Source organism: Notolepis coatsorum, assembly GCF_963971535.1.
Source record: "Notolepis coatsorum genome assembly, chromosome: 12".
Lineage (NCBI taxonomy): Eukaryota > Metazoa > Chordata > Actinopteri > Aulopiformes > Paralepididae > Notolepis > Notolepis coatsorum.
The window spans coordinates 82,924,181-82,944,194 of NC_140176.1; the positions used below are offsets into that span (position 1 = coordinate 82,924,181).

Sequence of the window (20,014 nt, forward strand, 5' to 3'; positions counted from 1 at the left end):
CTCCCTCTCTCTCTCTCTCTCTCTCTCTCTCTCTCTCTCTCTATCTCTCTCTCTCTCTCTCTCTCTCTCTCTCTCTCTCTCCCTCCCTCTCCCTCTATCTACTCTATCTATCCCTCTCTCTCTCTCTCTCTCTCTCTCTCTCTCTCTCTCTCTCTCTCTCTCTCTCCCTCCCTCTCCCTCTATCTACTCTATCTATCCCTCTCTCTCTCTCTCTCTCTCTCTATCTCTCCCTCTGTCTCTCGCACTTACTTCGATTATTTACACACCTGCCTCGTGTGGTTCAGCTAGAAATCCAATAGCAAACAAAGAATGAAGTCATGCTTCCCCTCGGGTTGCTAAGATCCCGGGAGAGGGAACACACGGTGATGAATAGCTGCCTGGCAGCTTGTCCCCTGACGGAGCGATAAACAAGCTCTGTTGTCTGCATGGCCTTTAGACACCATGCCCAAACACCTTATAACTCTAATAGGCTGCAATGATCTGGAGACAGACAGAACACATGATCATCTAAAGATGCAAACGTGTTGAATATAACTAATATATACTACTGTATTTGTCTTGTTTTGGCTTGATCTAACCACCGAGCTACAGAATAATAACACCTGAAGAGGCTCTAGTCTAGTCTATAGTCCAGATTCCTATATGACTGAGAGACACCTCAGTTCACCTCACTCAGTCCGGCCGGTTAACCTTTAGCTTGTGGGGGCACATTTCATAAAGGTAACCAATCAAGCCCCTCGACTGATTTCCCTATTATTACCACGGAATGGAACAGAGTGGCCCAATATGATTGGTCGGCTTTGCGATTATTATAACAGATCAGATTTAGTTGGCAGATAGACTGAGCATTACAGCAGAGACTCTATGTGATGGGGAGACGGAGCACTGTGGCAGTTTTGAATGGTGAAACACTAAAGATGGCGGCAACAAGGACACTTGCTACAAAACAAACATATTCAGATAAAATAATGAGGTGTTATCCTTTGTTGAGTAAAACTACAATCTACTTAATGTTGAGGTTAAATATGTGACTTTTAAAGATGTTTAGAATCTATCTCTCGGCGAGTGGCTGCCATGGTGACCAAGGACTCATATTATGGCATGTGGTGCTGCATGCGTATAGAAGCTGGCCGAACAAGTCCTTTTGACCAAATGAACTATTCTTTGTTGTAACCAATTTACCAGTGACTTCTCAAATGTGAAAGAAAAACAAGTAAATGGATGACATGTTCTCTCTGTATGACAGCTCCCCATTAAAATATGTCTTGTTAAAGTCCCTGTAAAGAGGATCGACAGTGTTGTCAATGAGAACTTGTTCTCAATTATCATTCAAGATTAAATAAAGATGTAATTGCATTGCCCCCTTTATCAACATGGCGGCAGAGTGCACCGACTTCTCTTTAGACAGACTTTGATTACAGCTCACGTTACTCGAGCCAGACGGTCCCAATGCAGATGTGTGCGCGGAAATAGGCTTGATGAGCAAAACTAAAAAGCAATGCAAAATCGCGGGCTCACATGCATTCACATTTAAACGGCAAAGCAGAGTTGTTAAAATTAATATTGGGTGATTATTTATTAGTGCACTTACCTCAAACAAGGGTCCGATTTTATTTTTCTCCAGATACGACTGAATCCTCGACTGCTGTGGAGACGCCATGAAGAAGCTTATGTGTTTGTGCCTCGCAACCTTTATTGGACTGAAAGTGAAACGGGAAGGTGCAACAACATCAACGATGTCATTCGTTCTTCTTTCCAAAAGACGAATCTCTGGTGATCACTTCGTATTTGTAAAAAAAAAAAAAAAAAAAAAAAAAAACTGCGACCAGGCACAGTGAAACACCACATGAGTTAATATCGGGATGATCATGTGTCAAGTTCGGTGCGTCCACACGTCCTCGCGTTGTGCATGGTGGAGAGGTACTGTATAGGAGGAGGAGAGGAGGAGAGCGGCCACGGGACTGTTCCCGCTGTGTGTGGCGCTGGACTGTGTGGCAACGGCTTCCCTCCCGAAGCCAATTGTTAATAAAACAATAAAAAAAAATGGTATTTGACAATGATTATTCTTTCGCTCATCGGCTGCAAGTGTTCTTTCTATGTGCGGGTGTGCAACAGTCCCATGATCCCATCCCTTCTTGGTCTACTCTACAAGTCCTGCCAGATGTGTGTGTGTTTTTTTACCCATCTACTCCTGTACCCATTACGCGCGCTGCACAAGACGCGTGTGCGTAATTCCCTATGCGCTATTTCTTCACACATAGCGCGGCAGAGACTTGCACTGTCTGTCAGACACGAACAGGTGTGGGACGGTGAGTCAGCGATGCAGATTGTAGTTGTGTGATGTGTGTAGTGTGTGTGTGTCATGTGTCGGGACGTGCAGATTAATAAGAGTTATACCCAAATTAAGAATTCCAGTGTTATATTTTATCCACGGCCTGGGAGAGTTCAACACGTGTGTGTGTTGTACAGTGCACTATATATAGCCATGCTCTCTCAAAAAGACAGACACCAGATACAAAAAGATTCAAACTTGTGATGTCATCAGGTTTAAAGCTCCTCTATTGATTGACATGAATGGGATACTGATTTTGTGGACAGACAGAATGTTTTTTTCTTTTACCTATGAGCTTTATTCTAGTAGTATAGTGTTCTCAGCTGAGAAACAACATCTACCCTACCTGCACATTCCCATGGGTGTATTCATTGTATTTCTTTATTTTGTTTACCTTTTTTAATTGAATCCCAGCCCCCAATTAGTTAGGTCAATATGGCAATAGTATCCACTGCAGAGCCGCAGAGCCAGCGGCGCTCTCAGGTCCGGCGGTCTGGGGACCGCTCAGCAGCGCCACCCACCCAAATGGCTGAATTGGAGTATTGCACTGTGATTGATTGATTGATTGATTGAAAACTTTATTAACAGATTGCAGAATGGGTACAATACAGTACAGCTCAATACACACAATTGTTAAGGGGATGCAGACCAGAGAAAGACTTTTGTGTTTACATCAGGGTCCCCCATTTTCAATTCATCATAACATATATGACACACACGACATACAGATAGACAGTACTGCTACATCTATACATTTATGACATACCAGATTTGCAAATACAGTACTCTTTGTGATACAAAAAGAGTCCAGAAAAGAGAGTATATACATTTGACGTAAAAACTGTACATTGGGGGAGGTTGGGTAGGTGGGGTGGGGTTGGGTGGGTGGGGGGCTGTACATTGGAGGTGGTTGGGTGGGTGGGGTGGGGGGATTGGGTAGGAGGGGTGGGGGGGGACACTGTACAACTGTACAAGCAAAACTGTACATTGGAATATTGACAAAACCATACTTGGTAATTGACTGTACATTGGAAGGGGTTGGGTTAGGACATTTACATGGGCCAGTTTCGAATTGCAGGTGTAGGTGTTCTTTGAGAGTGGTTTTGAAAGTGGGTAGTGATTCACATTCCTTTACAGCTGTGGGTAGGGCGTTCCACATTGATGTGGCATAATTGCGAAACGTGTTTAGTCCCTTGTTTGAGCCGAATCTGGGTTTAACATGATTTGTGGAGCTCCCTCTGGTGTTGTGGTCATGGTATTCACTGACCTTTGGGAAGTATTTTGACATGTACATGGGTACCTTGGTCGTGTAGTGTATCTTGTAGACCAGGCCCATTGCAAGTTGCTGTATTCTGTCGTCTACTCTAAGCCATCCTAGGTTGTCAAAGTGGGCAGGGGTGAGGTGGGTTCTAGGAGTAAGGTCAAGCAGTAGTCTGACCAGTTTGTTTTGAACGGACACAGCTGTGAGATCCGCGCAAGGCCAGATATCTTGAATGAATGCGTGAATGAATTCAGCCATTGGGTGGGTGGCGCTGCTGAGCGGTCCCCAGACCGCCGGACCTGAGAGCGCCGCTCTGCAGATGGATGCTTCTCCAATAGGGAGGTGTAGTCTGACGTCACTGGTTGTTCCACCCGTATAGGGATTTATCATTGGGAAAATGCATTATTGGCTATTGAAACAATTCTGCCGCATGGAAATTGAAAAGCTTTCCATTTTTGCATAAAATGAGTTCCCCTCTATCACTAACATCATTGTTTAAGCATTTTTGGTTGAAATACATTTTGGCGATTTCTTTTTATGGCCATTGCGCTGCCCCTACTGTCGGTCTGGGAAGGGTGTACTAACACATGTCGCCTCGCCAGCCGCTTCTTTTCACCCGACAGCTAGGAGTTTCACTGGGAGAGCTTAACACATACGGAGGTGCACACCATCTCCCCCAGATCCCCTCCCTGCACTGAGCGACCAATAGGAGTCGCTGTTGCAACGACAAGGATTCATACCCCACCGGCTTCCCACCCGCGAACACTGACAATAATTGTGTCCGTAGGGACGACTGACAAAGCCGGAGGTACCGCTGCCAGGAATTTAACCCAGACATCTGTGGTGGTAGGCGAGTGCTTAAGACCTCCACAGAGTCCACACTACCAAGCTGCTTTGGTTGTATTCATTGTGTAAGGAGTAGTTTCACTCTTTACACCTTTTATAATAATAATAATAATAATAATAATAATAATAATAATAATAATAATAATAATAATAATAATAATAATAATAATAATAATAATAATAATAATAATAATAATAGATTGAATTTGTAATGCACTTTTTGTTCGCTGTGATCCCAAAGTGCTACACTACAGGGTTAAAACATAGTAAAAAAAAATCACATCACACATTCGTGTTTTAGCGCACTCGTTTTGGGGTTTAGGATGGGAGTTGTTAGTGTTCACTAATATTTTTTGGGACTGCTTTATACCATAGGAATAACATGTATGAATTGTGAATTTGAGCATTTAGTTCCCCTTTAACCTACCAGTATATGCCACACTGAGGAGAAAACCTCTTGTAATCTTGTAAAATATTCAACCAAAATACACAAGATTTAACAGGTTTAATTTAAATGAATAAGTACAGTAGGCTATGATTTTACATTTGAAGCAATACAATGGATTTTAAACCAAGGATTAAAGTGGAGCAACAGTGCCGAGTCGTCTATATGGCAGATTAATCTCACAAGAAAATAAATTACAGACGATTTCAGTCAAAACAATGTTATCAGTTTTAATCTGTTTTATACAGTTATGTTGCTGTGTTCAAAGACGATTTAAAGACTGCTTAGTCAATCATAATTTCTTTTACAATAAATGTAATATTGAAACATCGGAAACCATAGAATTTGAAATGATAGAACAGCCATTCCCATTCATATCTATATTTATATATGGTAATTTGGCTTGGGCAGCTGGTTGGCTGCTATATAATCTGTCATGGACATCAAATGTTGGTTTTGTTGCCTTGCAAGCCAGGTGATCATTTGCATGACAGCATGGTACAAATCTTATGGAAGCCATCATTAGCTGTACCTAAATTACTATGGTACACTAGGAAAGGCTTTTCTATCTGTGCAAATTCTACGGTCAGTTTCTTGCAGTTTAGTACAATCCATGTTTGCATAGTAGTAAGCTAGTCTTCCACTCTACATTGTTAACTTCTGATAGTAATGATAAGTAATACAGAATAACACTTTCATCCTGAGTACTGGCAGTATAAAATAGCTGAATATATTTTGTAGCTCTACTTACAAAAACGTAAAGGCATAAGCCTAATATGTGTTAATACTGATAGACCATACAAAACCTCTTCATATCAAGAGTAATGCACCGTGTTCAAGGACTGTTTCAAGTTTAAGAACCATGTTGACCCACTGTTAACAGTATTTCAAGGAACATGCCAACATTATGGGAAATGTATGTGCTTATCATCTTCTCCAGAGTCAGACAAGAAGACAGATACCTCTCTCTGTGCGTTCAGTAGAAAGCTATGCGGCTGGAAGCTAGCCTAGCTTAGCACAAATTAATGGAAGCAGATACGGACCACTAGCCTAGCTGTTGGCCAAAAACACATATCCCAGAGTTTTATCGATATAGCCTATATCTCAGCACAAACTAATGGAAGCCGATACGGACCACTAGCCTAGTTGTTTATCAAGATATATCCCGATATTCGCACACATTTTTAGCAAGGACCCCTCAGATTTCCCTCAGTGGATACAGACCACTAGCATTATCTTAAAACTAGGCTGCTAGGCTACTGTAGCTTGCAGCCAGATAGCTTTCTACTGAACGCACAGAGCACATTTGTATCTACCTTCTTGTCTGACTCTGGAGAAGATGGTAAGCACAGTTCCCATAATGTTGGCGTGTTCCTTTATGAATCCATAAAAGGCATGGGAAGAAGATGGCAGCTCTACCTTCAATACTGAAACATTTCTTTTAGCTTAATATGCCTTATATACAAGCCAATGAACATCATGTCTTCAAGTTACAATAAACATTCACGTGGATATCCAATACCTGGAATACATATGGTGTGGACAAGATGCAATCCAATAAGATACGGTACATGAATCGTCAAAGGGACGGCTGGAGAAATTGTATGATGTGAACAAACAGAGTATAAAAGTTTTACCCAATATTACTTTGCCAATGTTCTCTGGAACAATATAATCCTGCACACTTTATATGCAAATCAAAATAATATTGTAAAATGGCAATTTCATTCATAAAAAAGTGAAGCTGCTGAAACTGTAGCTACCCCTGGGCACAAATCTTTTTATTTTTATTTCTTTTTTACTCTCAAACATGTTCTGATGAGATGCATTGTAGCAAGAAAATAACACAAAACTTCTCGCAAAAACACTTAAAAAGTACAACAGCAAAACAAAAACAAAATACAGAGTATTAAAAAATAGGCTACTATTTACTGATTTAAAATTATATTTACAGAGAAGAGGCTACTCTTTGAACAAAATGAAACTGGACAAAATGGCAGATTACAAGGGTGTTTTCTTTTGTATTTCTTCAGTTTGATTATTCTCAAAGCAGAGAGGAGACTGTAGAGACGAAACCAGAGCACCTTTCCTCAGAACCTTGTCAGCACCTTACTGGACTGCACTGCATTATGGCTCACCGTCTGGGGGAGGGGGCTGGCACAGCTTGTACAGTCTGTTTAAAGAAACACACACAGATGAGAGAACATCAACCCAGGTTATACTGTAGTTATACTGTAGGTACAGTTACACACAGACATGCACCTATGTTTCACAATGCACACATTCAACAGCAGCAGCTCAGATGATACCTCATTGCCTGCATGTTTACTTTCATTGTACTTAGGTTGTACTTTAGTTTGTATTTGTATAGTGTTGGGACTTTATTCCTCTTTTACTTACTTTTTTTTTTACTGTATGAAGCACATTCTCAGGGGCTCATACAGAACCAAGTATTTCACTGTAATGTACATGTACTTTATACGTGTAATTAAAAGCAAACTTGAACTTGAAACTTGAGAATGTGTTCACACATTTGTTTTAAAGGTGCTATAGCTAACATTCAGCCACTAGGTGTCGCACCAACATGTACAGTTAGACCAAACTCAGACCTCTCAACTAGCAGCGTGTATCCAATCAGGTGCATGTCATGTGGGGAAATGGGAAATAGGGAAGGGCTACATGTAAATAATTCATTTTGGACATACCAAAATTAGTAATAATAAAAATAATAAGCCAATAATAAAACAAATAAAAATAAGCACTACTTTTATTCAGCACCTTTCTAAAAGCTCTGGATGTATTATTATATAAATATATATTTTTAAATGATTACTCTACATTAAACGTTATCTATATAGCACCTTTAAAAGCAGGAGCCATGGCTGGAGTAAAAAAAAAAGTTACAAGTAAACTCTAGAGTCTCGACCAAGCATCCAGTTTGTCACATGATCACCCGCCTGTAACTTCATTGGTTACACAAGCTGCATGAAGAAGCACAATGCAACGTCTGGCACTGCTGCTAATGCAGGAGTAGACAACTCTGGGCTTGCAGTGTGTACTGCACCATAATAATGTTCATTCTTAAAAGGTTTGTCATCTGCAGCAATGGAGTGTGATGCTCCCAGGTGCACTAGCTACGATATAATCGGTTGTTTGTTTATATGTGCGTGTGTGTATACAGTATGTGTGTGTGTGTGTGTGTGTGTGTGTGTGTGTGGTGTGTGTGTGTGTGTGTGTGTGTGTGTGTGTGTGTGTGTGTGTGTCTGTGTCTGTGTCTGTGTCTGTGTGTGTGTGTGTGTGTGTGTGTGTGTGTGTGTGTGTGTGTGTGTGTGTGTGTGCAATCACGCAAATGTGTGAAGCCTGAGAGGCTGTTTCCACCTGGCATTAACCCGTTCACTGCCACACTACCAAAGTGTCAACCCTTTTCACTGTGGCAATACAGAAAGTTAACCATTTCACTACCACACTACAGAAGGTTAACCCTTTCAATACCACACCACATACGGTTAACCCTTTCACTGCGACAATACAGAAGGTTAACCCTTTCACTGACACACGACAAAGGGTTAACACTTCCACTACCACACTACATAAGGTTAACCCTTTCACTACCACACTACAGACGGTTAACCACTAACATTGGGTTAAGATCCGATCTGGGTGATCTGATCACAAGTGGACAGTTCTAAGTACAGGTGGGAACACAATGCATTTGAGGACGCATTGAGATCCGATCGCTCAGACCACATTCAGAGGTGGTCTCCGAATATGACCACGTTGTATTAGAAGTGTGTACGCAAAATGTGTCCTGGGCCACATGAAGGTCACCTGTGCATCGTGTCCTCTGGGGACTTGTAATTCGATGCTATGAACACAGAAAAGGTGAAAGTATCTGCTCTCCCTTTCTTCCTTCTTTTTCTCACCCCTAGTTGGTTCTCCACAAGCTGGCTTTATCCACAATGTCTGAATCTTAAAAAAAAAGAAACTCCTGTATATTATAGGCTATAATTAGAGCTGCCACTTTAAAAAAAAAGTAGTTATTCACCTGCAAAGAAATAATGCAAAGTGAGTTCTGCCTTGTGAGAATGACTATTGATTATGCCGCTATATTAGGCTATACCTAGAAAAATAATTATCCAGCATTTCCCTCCTGTCATTAAATCTCCAGCAACATTTCTTCTGTGTACTGCCCTGGTTCAACGCTTCTGAAAGTTATTCAATATCCTATCCAAATTGCTGCTAGGCAGGCACTTCTTCTGATTGCAGTATACTCTGACGTCACTTTAGTTTCCCACGCGGTCCACCCGTATAGGGATTTATCATTGAGAAAATGTATTATCGGCTATTGTAATAATTCTGTCTCATGAACATTGGCAAGCTTTCCATTTTTGCACAAAATGAGTTCCCTTCTATCACTAACATTATTGTTTAAGCATTTCTGGTTGAAATAAAGTTAGTTAAAAAGTTGTTTAATTTGTCGTAAATAAAAAAATAACTACACTTACCAGTAGAACGCCTGTCGTTCAGTGCTGGCGCCTAATACACGTCACGGCCATTATGTAGTTTCTCAGTGAACGAAAACATAAACGTTACTGTAACTGCAGCTATGGTTAACACTTTCACTGCCACTCACGAGATATCTCGGGTTTCCGATAGTTATGTTGAAAGCCACTCACGAGATTTCTCTGATTTTTTTTTTTTTTAGCAATCTGAAATCATATTGCATCACGCGAGCCTACCCTAGTATACCCGAGCGCCGCCGGCGATCAGATGTGGAAAAAAGCGCCCCCTATCGTCTCCCAGATGACATACGGGATTTTGGAATGGACTCAATGAAAATGGATGGGGAAAAAAATCCTGTACTCCACATTTTCCAGTCCACTGATGCAGCCGGGGTTACCACAGTTCATTCTGGAGCCTCTCAGCCCCGCGGAATCATGTACTGCACTGTACACACGTTGGATCCATACACTTATCGATTTTTTCGAATGGTGATCAGGAATTGGAATATACCAGTTGGATACCATCTGATGTCAGGTAAGGAATCTATGTTATCAGTGTTAGGATAATCAGACTAATTTTGATGAAGATATAAGCTGTTTTGTGAAATGGGCTCTTTCGGTTTCACTGTAAAAGTCCAAGAGGAAATGAACACAGCGATTATCCGTGCGCGGCTCGAATGTGCTTGCGTGCACGTATAATATTGATCATCTAGCGTTTATTTGAAAACGATTCATAAATAGGCCGACAAATATCAACGTTCTGGAATATTCCAGTAAAAGATGATTATCATAGAATGGTCTAGAATGAACTGTTTTTTACCTCAAAACGGGTTCTTTTCAAAATGCTCTCAAACGGAAATGAAGCGATAAAAAACCAATCTGCCTTGACAGCACTGACTGGAAAAGGATTCTTTGATAAGCGACGGGCAGATTAGACACATAGCCATAATTTAAAACATAGATATAAAACATAGGCGATATTAAGCGTAACATTGGCGCCGATGGTGGCATTGAAGCGCTAACTCTGGCGCCACCTCGTGGCACTCAAAGTGTTAACAGTTGGTTAATATAGTTATTTATGTTTACAATTTATATGCTTATTTTGTATAATAGTAATAATACACTCAATTGCTTTTCAATGTATTTCTTATTTGTTTTATATAAGATATATATTAGTGGCGCACTGTTTTTCTATTTTATTTGCGCAATTACCACATCTCACGAGAGTTGACACACCTGGTATCCGGTGACGTGTTTCCGCCTTCTCTCTCTTGCGTTGGAACATGAACTTGAGTGGTAATGGACTTACCTGGCGTTCTAATAAGTAAAGAACAATCCATCAAGCCAACGTAACAAGACAATCTTCCAAGAAACTGACAGAAGACATACTACAGTAACGTATCGATGTTCTCATATACTGGCACGCAGCCAATAAGGTATTGATTGATGGAGATAATAATTGTGGTATATGTTTAGTGACGTTCCGACCATTGGTAATGGACTTGTGATAGTAATAGTATCTTTTGTATGCCTTTGTATTTCATACAGATTTTACGGTTTGGATGAGGTTGGATCAAGCTTCTTCATTAAAATCAGTCCAAGAAATCAGCTTGTGTTTTGCGTCGTGCCGAGGATGTCACAGTTACTTTGCTACTTCTACGATTAATTGCGATTTCTTTTCATGTTGAGCTATAGATTGTGGATGAATACACACAGAAAGGTACACCATGCCAATGTGCATGCTTTATTTGTTTTAAACGAGACGATTTAGAAATGTGTCCATTGAGAATACATTGCCATTTTAAGTGGGGTGGACCACGCGTGACGTAACCACTACACCTCCCTATAGCCTGTATGTTGAAAAAAGAGGAGCTGCTACCCAGTCGTATCGACATATATGTCAGCTCTTTTGATTCTGCATAGCAACATGTCTTTTCGGTTCAGAAAGCATGCTTACAGATTCTGAGGAGCAGTCACTCACACACACTGCACCAATCATGACATAAACCCACCGAGAGCACGGCGACCGCCCCCTCTGGCCGATTGTGTTTGTCAATTCCACTAAAAGGTTGAAAAGGGCCGACTGTCACACAAAGGCCCATATGTCAAAGCCAAGTGGCTGAGGCAGCCCTCGTCCTTATCTTACTGAATAGTAGTGAGCTGTGGCCGTGGAGTGTCCTTCTAATGGACCTGGCTGGCCTCTGTCCCCCCCCCCCCCCCCCCCCAACACGCACGCACGCACGCACGCACGCACGCACGCACACACACACACACACACACACACACACACACACACACACACACACACACACACACACACACACACACACACACACACACACACACACACACACACACACACACACACACACACACACAGTCTTATAGGACATCACAGTAGTCTTATATAACATCACTGTCTTATAGAACATCACTGTCATCTTATGGGACATCTCTGTAGTCTTATAGGACACCACTTTAGTCTTATAGGACACCACTTTAGTCTTATAGGACACCACTTTAGTCTTATAGGACACCACTTTAGTCTTATAGGACACCACTTTAGTCTTATAGAAGATACATTTAGTCTTATAGGACATCAATGTTGTATTATAAGACATCACAGTCGTTTTATAGAAGATCACTGTAGTCTTATAGGAGATCACGATATGGCAACACTTTAGTCTTATATGATATCACTTTAGTCTTGTATGACATCACTTTAGTCTTATATGGCAACACTTTAGTCTTATATGACATCACTTTAGTCTTACAGTACCTTGGCACTGACGATGGCGTTCGATCTCTCACTCCCAGGTTCTTGGCAGAGTTCTGAACCCTGGCTCCCTGAAAAGCAGACAGAGATAATCAATTGCAGTCACCCTGGATCAATATGAAACGGAACTGACATCAATAGGAGCTAAGAATAACACCGCAGACTGCAGAGCAAGGCTCAACCGGTAAACCGCTTCCACCTCAGGCCTCCTTGTATTGTGTGACAGACACTTGGCCTAAAGCCTGGCATCCAAACAGGGACACACAGTGTGATGGATAGATGCCAAGCACCAGAGGGCAGATTCTCTGAACACGAGTCCGCCATGCGTGTAAATCACCCCTAGGAACAGAGAGGCTATTGAACCGTGAGTGAGTGAGTGAGTGAGTGAGTGAGTGAGTGAGTGAGTGAGTGAGTGAGTGAGTGAGTGAGTGAGTGAGTGAGTGTGAGTGAGTGAGTGAGTGTGTGAGTGAGTGAGTGAGTGAGTGAGTGAGTGAGTGAGTGTGAGTGAGTGAGTGAGTGAGTGAGTGAGTGAGTGAGTGAGTGAGTGAGTGAGTGAGTGAGTGAGTGAGTGAGTGAGTGAGTGAGTGAGTGAGTGAGTGAGTGAGTGTGCAAGCGACTGCCGGTCTAAGAAAAAAAAAGAAGTTGTGACATTGAGAGATCTGGAATGATATAATGAGGATGGGACACAGCCCTAATGTTCTCCCATTCAGCGCTGAGAGAGTGACTCCTCCCGACGGTACAATTTGTCTCCTGGCGGTGAAGAGGAAGCCAGCTTTGAATGTATCTAGGCAAGACGCCACTGACCAGTCCAGTCCTAGCATTATCATCCCAGTGAGGGATCTAAAGTGGCATGCGGAGGGAGAGTCGCCAGGGACCAATGAGAGAGTCTCACCAGGGACCAATGAGAGTCTCACCAGGGACCAATGAGAGAGGAGAGAGTCACCAGGGACCAATGAGAGAGGAGAGAGTCACCAGGGACCAATGAGAGAGGAGAGAGTCACCAGGGACCAATGAGAGAGTCACCAGGGACCAATGAGAGAGTCACCAGGGCAGACCCGGCGCCATGGGTGGGCATTAGGGGGCCGGGCCCGCCCACAGAGTCAGCTGTGCCCACCCTGGTATTTTTTTTTTTTTTTTTCAATCAAAGTCAACTATCCAAATCCTTATTTGGGGACAGCCCTAGTGGGCACTGATGTCAACAACAACACTACTGAAGCTAGCACGGCACTCTGTGAGAATTCGTTTTCTACCCTCAAGAACATCTTTACAGAACATCGCCTTAGTATACTTAATCGACGCAAGGCTAATTTAATTCAGTTGGCATTTGAGAAGGACTTAACAAAAAAGTTCAGGAATGAGTGGAGAGGGGCAGTGTTTTAAGAAGATTTCACTCTGTCCCCAAACGCCGCTTGCCGCTCTACTAATGATGATGAGTAGCCTGTGGAGGAATTTTGTTTGCTTTTTTATGCACCTTATTTTTGTCAGTTCAGTTCAGTTTTCAGTGAATTCAGAAGTGTTGAATAAATGGAGACTTTTCAAAGATATAGAATAGAATAGAATAGAACTGTATTATCCTGAGGGAAATTTGACACTGCAAATCACTCAACATTAAACATTTAAACAGAACAAGTCACGAATAAGAATAACAAAACAAATGGCCTAAGAATAGAATAAAAATAGAATAAAAGATACAGTAAATAAATGAAGTAAAAATATACTGAAGTCTACAGTAGGTGTAATATTGCACAGTGCTGTTTAAAAAGTAAGAGTCCAGGAAGATGGTAACTGTCACTCTGTGCTCAGTGATGCAGTGAGGCACAGTGATGCATTGTATAGTCTGATGGCTGTCGGAATGAAGGACTTCCTGTGCCATTCAGTGCTGCATTTAGGTAGTGTGAGCCTATAACATGCTCCTCCTGTCAGCCAAGTCTGTGTATAGTGGGTGGGAGGGGTTGCTTAGCAAGGTTCCTCCTCTCCGCCACCCTAGCTAGAGTCCAGCTCCACCCCAACCACGCTACTGGCCTTCCTGACCATCTTATCCAGCCTGTTTGTGTCCCCTGCTCTCAGTCCGCTGCCCCAGCAGGTCTGTTATATATATCCGTTCAGTCTGTTTTTGTATAAGTGAATGTTCTTAAGATAGAGAGAAATTAGATTTTTCAATTGCCTCTCTGCTGTTTAGTTTGTTTAGCCAAGCAAGCCACAGCGCCGCTGTCCCAGCTGAAACGTATAAAAGGGAACCTGTGTTGAAAAACCATTGTGCCCCCCCCGAGAACATTTTATGCCCCCCCACTAATTTGTTTCTGCAGCCTGGTCTGCACCAGGGACCAATGAGAGAGTCACCAGGGACCAATGAGAGAGTCACCAGGGACCAATGAGAGAGTCACCAGGGACCAATGAGAGAGTCACCAGGGACCAATGAAAGAGTCACCAGGGACCAATGAGAGAGTCACCAGGGACCAATGAGAGAGTCACCAGGGACCAATGAGAGAGTCACCAGGGACCAATGAGAGAGTCACCAGGGACCAATGAGAGAGTCACCAGGGACCAATGAAAGAGTCACCAGGGACCAATGAGAGAGTCACCAGGGACCAATGAGAGAGTCACCAGGGACCAATGAAAGAGTCACCAGGGACCAATGAGAGAGTCACCAGGGACCAATGAGAGAGTCACCAGGGACCAATGAGAGAGTCACCAGGGACCAATGAGAGAGTCACCAGGGACCTTGTCAATTAAACTACAAACATCAGGACCCTATTTTCACGCCGTTGCGACTGGGGGGGGGGGGGTTATGGTTGTGTATAAACTAGGGCTGTCAAAATTGATGCTTTAACTTTGGAGATTAATTTAAAGCATTCAAATAAATTATTACATGGCGTTTTCACATTCGCCGAAATGCTTGCTTGTGATTGGTCAATAGCCCCCCGACTGCGGTCATTATTTTTCAATAATGACCGCAGATTTTTCAATAATGACCGCAGAGCGCAGCTGTTCGCAATCAAGCCCACTGACACACTGTTTCAGTGCAATTAGACACTGCCGTGCCGGCGATGACAGGGGGCGGAGCGACGAGCGGAGAACACAGCGGAGCCAGAACACAGAGGCTGCCCGCGATAATAATAATCACTTTATTTGGGCTGACAGAGCCACAGAACAACTGCGATTTGTCAAATGAATTAGGTATATTGTTAGTAAGTTAGCCATGTAATAAGCGGGATAATGTATAGCGCTGCACTGACAGCGGAGCCAGAGGCTGCCCGCGATAATAATAATCACTTTATTTGGGCTGACAGAGCCACAGAACAACTGCGATTTGTCAAATGAATTAGGTATATTGTTAGTAAGTTAGCCATGTAATAAGCGGGATAATGTATAGCCTACTCGGTCATTGTCGCAAAATAATTGACCTTCACTACGTTTAAAACACCTCGGCGCGGCGCCTCGGTATTTTAAACTCTGTGTCGGTCAATTATTTTGCGACAATGACCTCGTAGCCATACATTATCCCTTACTTAATCTAGATTAATCTATGGAGTGAAACATCTTCAACGTTCTGAACTTTCGCTTTTCGAGGTCTAGCTGAGTCAATGTTGATGGTTTTGTTGAACATTTGTATTTCACAGGAGAGAAACTGTATTCAAAGAAAGCTATTAAAATAGTCTTTGAATCTAAATATACTTATTTGTGATGATTTTACATTAATTCCATGGTTTTACTCAAGTAAATATCTGTTACAAGCTTTGGTCTTAAGTAGAAAAATGCTATTTTTAATCTAGATTAATTACAGAAAATTGTGAGATTAATTGGTAATTTTTTTTTAATCTATTGACAGCGCTAGTATAAACCTAACTCTTACCTTAACCCTAACTTTAACCTTACTGGATACATGAACCCTAACCTTTACCCTGCAATGCAATTTACATTTAGCCGACTCATTTTATCCAAAGCGACTTGCAAGTTCCCCCAGGAACCAGAATAGTAGTGGGTCTCAGGTGTCCAGAAGATGCAGAGCACAGAGGGGTCTTGAAGGTGGTTAAACTGCTGGTAAATACTAAACTTGTGTAACTGGTACCTTTTACATTTGCTACAACTCTGGCAGCTAAGGGTAAGTGGTATTGTTCGTCAAACAATGTTGAACTTGGGGGCTACAATCTGAGTGCATACAGTAGTAGTATAGACATATTAGCATAGTAGTTATTGTAGTAGTATAGGCATAGTAGATGGTAGTATAGACATAGTAGCAAAGTACATAATAGTAAAAGACAGTAAGAATTATAATTTTTCAGATATTGATTGAAAAAGTGTGTTTTTAGTTGACGGCGGAAACAATTGGGCGGGTTTCAACTATCCTGACTGTAGTGGAACGTTTGTTCCACCATCGTGGAACGCAAATAGGAGTGGGTGTCAGACGACCAGAAGATGCAGAGAGTAGGGGTCTTGAGGGTGGTTGAACTCACCCCCTGGTAGAAATACTGCCCTTTTGGTGAAATCAAGAGTGCACTTTTGATTTGGCACATCTTGTCTTTCACGCTGGCAAGCGCAGGAGGACTGAGGCCTCACCCCAAGAGGAGGCTCCTTACTAGCGTGAAGGACACCGGTCACATTGATGCTATCTCAGGGACGGGAAAGGGACCCAGACATAATATAGACCTAGTAGCAAAGTAAGTAAAAGTAAAAGACAGGTTTTTTTTTGTCTCCTGCACGTGGTAAAGGGGGAGCTATCTTTTAGCCTTTCTTTGTCGACACACTGACTCATCGACATCGTTACGCCGTCATCCAGAGGGAGAGAGCAGGGACTTCTCCACACCTCCAGTGATTCTGTTTTTATTTGCTGCAACTATATTTAGCTGCATGGCAATATTAGCCAAAACTCAGCTTACCATCTGGAATCGCATTTGTTATAATAACAGCATATTGAACATTCTACCAGGAGGTACTGAGGACTAATGGGAGGCCTTGCTGAATTCAACAGGGAGGTGTATTGGTCACGCCATTGTTGTTTCTGACCAGTCCACCTCGTTTGAAATCGCAATGTATTTCCAATGGACACATTTCTAAATCGTCTAGTTTAAAACAAATAAAGCATGCACATTGGCATGGTGTACCTTCCTGTGTGTATTCATCCACAATCTATAGCTCAACGTGAAACAATTTGCAATTAATCGTAAAACAATTACCTATCATTTTATTTCAACCAAAAATGCTTAAACAATAATGTTAGTGATAGAAGGGAACACATTTTGTGCAAAAAAATAATGGAAAGCTCGTCCAAAGTTCATGAGGCAGAATTATTACAATATAGCCGATAACACATTTTCCCAATGATAAATCCCTATACGGGGGTGGACCGCGCGGGGAAACTAAAGTGACGTCAGACTACACCTCCCTATAGCACAGCTGTAAATCTCTCCAGGTTGATGTCTCTGCCATGGCCTTTCAGGGAGACTGTTGGACGGACAGAATCAATGACTTGTGTGACTGTTTTGGTTAATAATGTTTTTTTTTATATCAGGTCAGAGTGACCTGTGTGGAACAGACGTGTGAATGTTTATGTTTGTTTATGTTTATTAAAGGAATCCTCCACAATGTGACAAACCACAGCAGCATCTAGGAATATTGTGGGTGGTTAAGCAAATGTCATACCGCGCTCCATAAAGGCACTGCTAGTACATAAACTACAGCTGCTGTGAACTATACTGTACATCTACAGTATATCTGTCTGTCTGTTGTGAACTATACTGTACATCTACACATCTGTCTGTCTGTTGTGAACTATACATCTACACATCTGTCTGTCTGTTGTGAACTATACTGTACATCTACACATCTGTCTGTCTGTTGTGAACCATACTGTACATCTACACATCTGTCTGTCTGTTGTGAACTATACTGTACGTCTACACATCTGTCTGTCTGTTGTGAACTATACATCTACACATCTGTCTGTCTGTTGTGAACCATACTGTACATCTACACATCTGTCTGTCTGTTGTGAACTATACTGTACGTCTACACATCTGTCTGTCTGTTGTGAACTATACATCTACACATCTGTCTGTCTGTTGTGAACCATACTGTACATCTACACATCTGTCTGTCTGTTGTGAACTATACTGTACGTCTACACATCTGTCTGTCTGTTGTGAACTATACATCTACACATCTGTCTGTCTGTTGTGAACCATACTGTACATCTACACATCTGTCTGTCTGTTGTGAAACATACTGTACATCTACACATCTGTCTGTCTGTAATGTGAACTATACTGTACATCTACACATCTGTCTGTCTGTTGTGAACTATACTGTACATCTACACATCTGTCTGTATGTCTGTCTGTTGTGAACTATACTGTACATCTACACATCTGTCTGTCTGTCTGTTGTGAACTATACTGTACATCTACACATCTGTCTGTCTGTCTGTTGTGAACTATACTGTACATCTACACATCTGTCTGTCTGTCTGTCTGTCTGTCTGTCTGTCTGTCTGTCTGTCTGTCTGTCTGTCTGTCTGTCTGTCTGTAATGTGAACTATACTGTACATCTACACATCTATCTGTCTGGCTTTGTGTTTACTTGTTTGTTGTTTGTTTGTCTGTCTATGTAAGCAAGCGTGCATGTTTTTGTGTATTTGTGAGGTTCTCAAAGTGAGAGAGTAAGGACTTTGGTGTGTGTGTGTGTGTGTGTGTGTGTGTGTGTGTGTGTGTGTGTGTGTGTGTGTGTGTGTGTGTGTGTGTGTGTGTGTGTGTGTGTGTTGGATTGTGCCTAGTCAGGGCCATGTCTTCACATCAGTGATTTTTCTTTATACTGCTGCCCATGCACAGAGTCGGCATAAATACGACAACGCGGGGTGTATGGGTGTGTGTGTGTGTGTGTATGGGGGGGGGGGGGGGACAACTCAGCCGACTGTATCTAATTTAAAGATACAGTAGGATGAAAATCTTGTTTTTCAGAAGGTATGTCAATATAACATTACACAAAATGTTAGAACGGTTGTTTTTGTTGTGAAAGTGATAACTAAAGCCATCTTGATCTCTATCCCCCTGGATATCAACAAAATCAAACCATTTCAGACACATCTAGCTGAGTGAGAAAACTCAAGAGGATGAGACGAGGTGTCAGTCTAGTGACCAGAAGGCCACGCCCCCTCAGCCCACTAAGAGCTGGCTGTGCTCAGAGAGGGTGACCTGAAACACTTCAAATGATACATCTGAAGCTGAAAATCATGAGATGAACAGTCCAGAATAAACGAGTTATGGATCTTTAAGCTGTCTGATAAAAGAACACTGCAGGTCATCACCATTGTGCCCACCTCTTTTAGAGTTCACAAACTCATTTATAGAATAGAATAGAAATACTTTATTCATCCCGGGGGAAATTTGGCACTACAACTCACTCACAGTAAACAGTAAACATTTAGGTAGACAAAACCAAAAATCACGAATAAGAATTAAAATAAGCCTAAGAATTAAATACGGTCCGGGATATACATTTCCCATGTCAAATTCTAATATAAAATATACAGTAAAATTATATAGAACTATAAAGTAAGTGTTGAATTGTGCTATGTTGGGTTTAAAAGTAAAAGGGTCCTCATTTATCAACAATTCTTAGAAAGTGTTCTATCTTTGTTCTTAAGCACAGAATTTAGAATGTGTGTACGCACAGAAAAATCGGGATTCATCACACGTGCGTACACAGGTCGTATGCACACTCCGTGTTGATAAATACCTCTTTGTTCTACCGTCAATGCTCGTGCATGATTATCCATATATGGTCATGAAACACCCCCCATGGGATGGGAAGTAATGGACTGACCCGAGCAAACTATGAGAAACTCCACGAGCGAGAT

At 41.9% G+C, this 20,014-nt stretch overlaps 2 protein-coding genes across 2 annotated transcripts in view; both read right to left on the bottom strand.

Annotated features, from left to right (window-relative positions):
* cUnh8orf34 (chromosome Un C8orf34 homolog) overlaps window positions 1-1,660 on the bottom strand; it is a gene marked incomplete at both ends in the record, with an annotated part of 268,122 nt that extends 266,462 nt beyond the window's left edge. Inside the window, 1 exon segment of the mRNA XM_084325912.1 lies at window positions 1,588-1,660. Within this exon segment, the coding sequence (XP_084182038.1) occupies window positions 1,588-1,660 (73 nt within the window).
* A 3,317-nt stretch (window positions 1,661-4,977) lies between these two features.
* Window positions 4,978-20,014, bottom strand: part of prex2 (phosphatidylinositol-3,4,5-trisphosphate-dependent Rac exchange factor 2) — a 317,978-nt gene continuing 302,941 nt past the window's right edge. Inside the window, exons 28-29 of the mRNA XM_084325913.1 lie at window positions 12,166-12,233; window positions 4,978-7,057 (exon numbers count right to left, since the gene is read on the bottom strand). Of these exons, the coding sequence (XP_084182039.1) occupies window positions 7,012-7,057; window positions 12,166-12,233 (114 nt within the window). The 3' untranslated portion in view covers window positions 4,978-7,011. The remainder of the gene's footprint in view (window positions 7,058-12,165; window positions 12,234-20,014) is intronic.